The 6,398-nt window shown below is 55.0% G+C and overlaps 1 protein-coding gene across 1 annotated transcript; it reads left to right on the plus strand.

Annotated features, from left to right (window-relative positions):
- The first annotated feature begins 2,582 nt into the window (after positions 1–2,582).
- Positions 2,583–5,550, plus strand: LOC137368833 (protein qua-1-like). Its single transcript, XM_068029037.1, has 2 exons — positions 2,583–4,425; positions 5,237–5,550. The coding sequence occupies exons 1-2, from the start codon at positions 2,583–2,585 to the stop codon at positions 5,548–5,550; spliced, it is 2,157 nt and encodes a 718-aa protein (XP_067885138.1).
- The last annotated feature ends 848 nt before the right edge of the window (positions 5,551–6,398 follow it).

A 6,398-nucleotide genomic window follows, 5' to 3' on the forward strand; every position in this document is an offset into this window, starting at 1 on the left:
TTGGAAAGTTTAAAACTTCAAATCAGTGTCTGCTTTAAAGATATGCTGGAAAATAGTGACAACCTAACTGCTTACTCATTTTTTGTTTAAACTATTTCTGTTGTTTATTGGAACTACAATAGGCACAAAACCCAAATATGTCGCAGAGCATTTATTGTACTTGTAAACACATACACAGCCTACACAAAGGCAACCAAGAAGCAAATCAAAGTATTTAAAGACCAAACAGTAGGATCCCTCCTATTTCTCATCTATTACTGCCACTCGACAACATCATCCAAAAACACAGCATCAAATTCCACATATATGTTCCACCTCACCACCACCTTTCTCAATCCAACTACTGTATCTAAAATGTCAGACTGCTTGTCCAACATCAATTCTAGATAAGCAGAAATTTCCACCAATTAAATATTGGGAAGACCAAAGCCATTGTTTTTGGTCTCCGCCATAAACTCCATTGTCAAGCCGCCAACTCCATCCCTTTCTCGGCAACTTTCTGAAACTGAACCAGACTGTTCACAACTTTGATGTCATATCTGAACCTGAGATGAGCTTCCAACCAGATATCTGTGCCTATTTGCACCTCTGAAACATCACCCGACTCCGCCTTTGCCTCACTTTATCTGCTACTGAAACCCACAGCCATGCCTTTGTTACCTCAAGACTTCACTATTCAAATGTACTCCTAGCCAACTTCCCACATTCTACCCTCCAAAAGCTTGAATTCATCCAAAACTCGGCTGCCCGAGTGATAGCAAGTCCCGTTCACCCATCAGCCCTGTGCTCTCTGACCTACACTGACATCCAGTTAAGCAAAGCCTCGATTGTAAAATCATTATCCTTCTTTTCAAATCTCTCCATGGCCTCATCCTCCCTATCTCTCTAATTTCTTCCAGTTCCAAAACCCGCCAAGATATCTGTGCTCTTCTAATTCTGGCCTCTTGAGCATCCCCAATCTTAATTGCTTCACCATTGGTGACTCTGTCTTCAGCTGCCAAGGCCCTGAGCTCTGGAATTCCCTCCTTAAACCTCTGCCTCTCTAACTCACTTTACTCCTTTCAAGTGCTCCTTAAAACCTACCTTTTTGACCAAGCTTTTGGTTATCTGCCCCAATATCTCCTTATGTGGCTCAGTATCAAATTTTGCTTTATAAAGCTCCTGTCGAGCACCATGGGACATTTTAGCATATTAAAGATGCTATATTAATACAAGTTGCAGTTGTTGTTTGGGTATAATAAGTTTGAAAAATACTGTAACCAAGCATGTCATTCTGAAAGTTTAATTTTGCAACATATATTATAGCACAGAGTAATACAAACATAGTTTAAGAATTGTGAGCTCCAAATGAATTGCAGACTGTCATGTAGATATATCCTGAAATGTTGATTTTTAAATAATTAAAATGAAACATAAATAATTTATCTGATTGCAACATAAAATATACATTGAGAACTGTGTTTTGCAAGAGCCTCTCTCATTGTTAATTAGCAAGCAGGATTCCTTTATCAATGTTATTTCGTGAGTACCTAATATCTGATTTAAGTAAGTATTTACTGACATCCTACAATAATGTATATCTAAAGTATGGAGACAGTTGATTTGTTTGCATTTATTCCACTCTAGGTATCAGTTTATGTCAGATTATAGACTGCTTGCATTACATAGTCCTTCATTTGCAGGTTTTCAAATATTATGCTTTTGTATTCTGGGATAATGGACCCATTTTCATAGAGAAGAGTTTATTATTTTACACAGTTGTACTGTCTTTCTTCAAATATCAACATTTTTCAAAGTTAATGGCGAGAGCGTAATACTTTTCTTTATTCAAAGAGGCTCATTTTCAAACAACTTACCTTTAATTATTTCTGTGAAAGGTTCTGATGAAAAGTGATCAACCTGAATCTTCCGTTTCTGTCTCCACAGATGCTGCCTGACTTGCTGCGTTTTTCCAGCTTTTTCTATTTTTATTTTAGATTTCCAGCATCTGTAGTATTTTGCTTTTTCTTTACGGAGTGTCTCCTGACAACGCAGAGCATGCGCAGCGAGATTGCCGACGTCAGCAGCGTATCCGAACATTTAACAGCTTGCCAATATGAATCCGCACATATGCGCAGTGATGCCACATGAAATGACGTCCGAGTTTTGCCTCACTCATCAATGGCCATGATCGCCACCTCCATCCCCCCAACATTACCTCGCTCCCTCCCACGATCGCCGCCTCAATCGCTACTTCTTGTCCCCGCTCCCTCCCGCTCGCCGTTCCATTCCGCCATACCCTCCTGCGCCCGTCAGCTCGCCACTCCATCCCACCGCTCCCGCCTGCTCAGAGGTCCATCCTGCGAGGCAGGGAGTGAGCAACGGAGGGAATGGTGAGCAGACAGGTGTGGGAGAGAACAGTGGGATGGAGCGGCGAGCAGAGAATCTTGGGAGGGAGTGGGGAAGAGAAGCAGGGATCGCAGGAGGCAGCGGGGAAGAGAAGCGGGGATCACAGGAGGGAGTGGGGAAGAGAAGCGGTGATCGTGGGAGGAGCGGGAAGATGAAGCGGAGATCGGAGGAGGGAGCGGGAAAGAGAAACAGGGATGGCGGGAGGGAGCGGGGAAGAGAAGCAGGGATCGCGCGAGGAGCGGGGAAGAGAAGCGGGGAAGAGAATCAGGGATCGCAGGAGGGAGCGGGGAAGAGAAGCGGGGATTGCAGGAGGGAGCGGGGAAGAGAAGCGGGGATTGCAGGAGGGAGCGGGGAAGAGAAGCGGGGATGGTGGAATGGAGCGGGAAAGAGAAGCGGGAATGGCGAATGGAGCGGGTAAGAGAAGCGGGGATGGCGAAGGGGGAAGAGAAGCGGAGATGGCGGGAGGGAGCGGGGAAGAGAAGCGGGGATGGCGAAGGGGGAAGAGAAGCGGGGATGGCGGGAGGGAGCAGGGAAGAGAAACGGAGATGGCAAAGGGGGAAGAGAAGCAGGGATGGCGGGAGAAGCGGGGAAGAGAAGTGGAGATGGCGGGAGGGAGCGGGGAAGAGAAGTGGGGCTGGCGGGAGGAGCGGGGAAGAGAAGCGGGGATCGCAGGAGGGAGCGGGGAAGAGAAGCGGGGATTGCAGGAGGGAGCGGGGAAGAGAAGCGGAGATCACAGGAGGGAACGGGAAAGAGAAGCGGGGATTGCAGGAGGGAGCGGGGAAGAGAAGCGGGGATTGCAGGAGGGAACGGAAAAGAGAAGCGGGGATTGCAGGAGGGAGCGGGGAAGAGAAGCGGAGATCACAGGAGGGAACGGGAAAGAGAAGCAGGATTGCGAGAGGAGCGGGAAAGAGAAGTGGGGATCGCAGGAGGGAACGGGGAAGAGAAGTGGGATTGCAGGAGGGAGCGGGGAAGAGAAGCGGGGATTGCAGGAGGGAACGGGAAAGAGAAGCGGGGATTGCAGGAGGGAGCGGGGAAGAGAAGCGGGGAAGAGAAGCGGAGATCACAGGAGGGAACGGGAAAGAGAAGCGGGATTGCGAGAGGAGCGGGAAAGAGAAGTGGGGATCGCAGGAGGGAGCGGGGAAGAGAAGCGGAGATCACAGGAGGGAACGGGAAAGAGAAGCAGGGATTGCAGGAGGGAGCGGGGTAGAGAAGCGGGGATGCAAGAGGGAGCGGGGAAGAGAAGCGGGGATCGCAGGAGGGAGCGGGGAAGAGAAGCGGGGATCACGGGAGGGAGCAGGAAAGAGAAGCGGAGATCGCAGAAGGGAGCGGGGAAGAAAAGAGGGGATTGCAGGAGGGAGCAGGGAAGAGAAGCGGAGATCAAAGGAGGGAACGGGAAAGAGAAGCGGGGATTGTGGGAGGAGCGGGAAAGAGAAGTGGGGATCGCAGGAGGGAGCGGAGAAGAAAAGCGGGGATCACGAGAGGGAGCAGGGAAGAGAAGCGGGGATTGCAGGAGGGAACAGGGAAGAGAAGCAGGGATCACAGGAGGGAGCGGGGAAGAGAAGCAGGGATCGCAGGAGGGAGCGGGGAAGAGAAGCGGGGATCGCGGGAGGGAGCGGGGATTGCAGGAGGGAACAGGGAAGAGAAGCAGGGATCACAGGAGGGAGCGGGGAAGAGAAGCAGGGATCGCAGGAGGGAGCGGGGAAGAGAAGCGGGGATCGCGGGAGGGAGCGGGGAAGAGGAGCGGGGATTGCAGGAGGGAACAGGGAAGAGAAGCAGGGATCACAGGAGGGAGCGGGGAAGAGAAGCAGGGATCGCAGGAGGGAGCGGGGAAGAGAAGCGGGGATCGCGGGAGGGAGCGGGGAAGAGAAGCGGGGATTGCAGGAGGGAACAGGGAAGAGAAGCAGGGATCACAGGAGGGAGCGGGGAAGAGAAGCAGGGATCGCAGGAGGGAGCGGGGAAGAGAAGCGGGGATCGCGGGAGGGAGCGGGGAAGAGGAGCGGGGATTGCAGGAGGGAACAGGGAAGAGAAGCAGAGATCGTGGGAGGGAGTGGGGAAGAGAAGCGGGGATCGCGGGAGGAGCGGGGAACAGAAGCGGGGATCGCCGGAGGGAGCGGGGAAGAGAAGCGGGGAAGAGAAGCAGGGATCTTAGGAGGGAGCGGGGAAGAGAAGTGGGGAAGAGAAGCGGAGATCGTGGGAGGGAGTGGGGATCGCGGGAGGGAGCGGGGAAGAGAAGCGGAGAGCGTGGGAGGGAGTGGGGATCGCGGGAGGGAGCGGGGAAGAGAAGCGGAGATCGTGGGAGGGAGCGGGGAAGAGAAGTGGGGAAGAAAAGCGGCGATTGTGGGAGGGAGTGGGGAAGAGAAGCGGGGATCACGGGAGGGAGCAGGGAAGAGAAGCAGCGATTGCAGGAGGGAGCGGGGAAGAGAAGCGGGGATCGCAGGAGGGAGCGGGGAAGAGAAGTGGGGACGCAAGAGGGAGCGGGGAAGAGAAGCGGGGATCGCGGGAGGGAGCGAAGAAGGGAAGTGGGGATCGCGGGAGAGAGCGGGGAAGCGATGCGGGGATACAAGAGGGAGCGGGGAAGAGAAGCGGGGATCGTGGGAGGGAGCAGGGAAGAGAAGCGGGGACACAAGAGGGAGCGGAGAAGAGAAGCGGGGATCGCAGGAGGGAGCGGGGTAGAGAATCGGGGATGCAAGAGGGAACGGGGAAGAGAAGCAGGGATCGCAGGAGGGAGCGGGGTAGAGAAGCGGGGATCGCAGGAGGGTGCGGGGAAGAGAAGCGGGGACACAAGAGGGAGCGGGGAAGAGAAGCAGGGATCACAGGAGGGAGCGGGGAAGAGAAGCGGGGATTGCAGGAGGGAACAGGGAAGAGAAGCAGGGATCGCAGGAGGGAGCGGGGAAGAGAAGCAGGGATCGCAGGATGGAGCGGGGAAGAGATGCGGGGATCGCGGGAGGGAACGGGGAAGAGAAGCGGGGATTGCAGGAGGGAACAGGGAAGAGAAGCGGAGATCGTGGGAGGGAGCAGGGAAGAGAATCGGCGATTGCAGGAGGGAGCAGGGAAGAGAAGCGGGAAAGAGAAGCAGGAATCGCGGAGGAGCGGGGAAGAGAAGCGGGGATCACAGGAGGGAACGGGAAAGAGAAGCAGGGATTGCAGGAGGGAGCGGGGTAGAGAAGCGGGGATGCAAGAGGGAGCGGGGAAGAGAAGCGGGGATCGCAGGAGGGAGCGGGGAAGAGAAGCGGGGATCACGGGAGGGAGCAGGAAAGAGAAGCGGAGATCGCAGAAGGGAGCGGGGAAGAAAAGAGGGGATTGCAGGAGGGAGCAGGGAAGAGAAGCGGAGATCAAAGGAGGGAACGGGAAAGAGAAGCGGGGATTGTGGGAGGAGCGGGAAAGAGAAGTGGGGATCGCAGGAGGGAGCGGAGAAGAAAAGCGGGGATCACGAGAGGGAGCAGGGAAGAGAAGCGGGGATTGCAGGAGGGAACAGGGAAGAGAAGCAGGGATCACAGGAGGGAGCGGGGAAGAGAAGCAGGGATCGCAGGAGGGAGCGGGGAAGAGAAGCGGGGATCGCGGGAGGGAGCGGGGAAGAGAAGCGGGGATTGCAGGAGGGAACAGGGAAGAGAAGCAGGGATCACAGGAGGGAGCGGGGAAGAGAAGCAGGGATCGCAGGAGGGAGCGGGGAAGAGAAGCGGGGATCGCGGGAGGGAGCGGGGAAGAGGAGCGGGGATTGCAGGAGGGAACAGGGAAGAGAAGCAGAGATCGTGGGAGGGAGTGGGGAAGAGAAGCGGGGATCGCGGGAGGAGCGGGGAACAGAAGCGGGGATCGCCGGAGGGAGCGGGGAAGAGAAGCGGGGAAGAGAAGCAGGGATCTTAGGAGGGAGCGGGGAAGAGAAGTGGGGAAGAGAAGCGGAGATCGTGGGAGGGAGTGGGGATCGCGGGAGGGAGCGGGGAAGAGAAGCGGAGAGCGTGGGAGGGAGTGGGGATCGCGGGAGGGAGCGGGGAAGAGAAGCGGAGATCGTGGGA

Source organism: Heterodontus francisci, chromosome 4 (assembly GCF_036365525.1).
Source record: "Heterodontus francisci isolate sHetFra1 chromosome 4, sHetFra1.hap1, whole genome shotgun sequence".
NCBI classification, from domain to species: Eukaryota; Metazoa; Chordata; class Chondrichthyes; order Heterodontiformes; family Heterodontidae; genus Heterodontus; species Heterodontus francisci.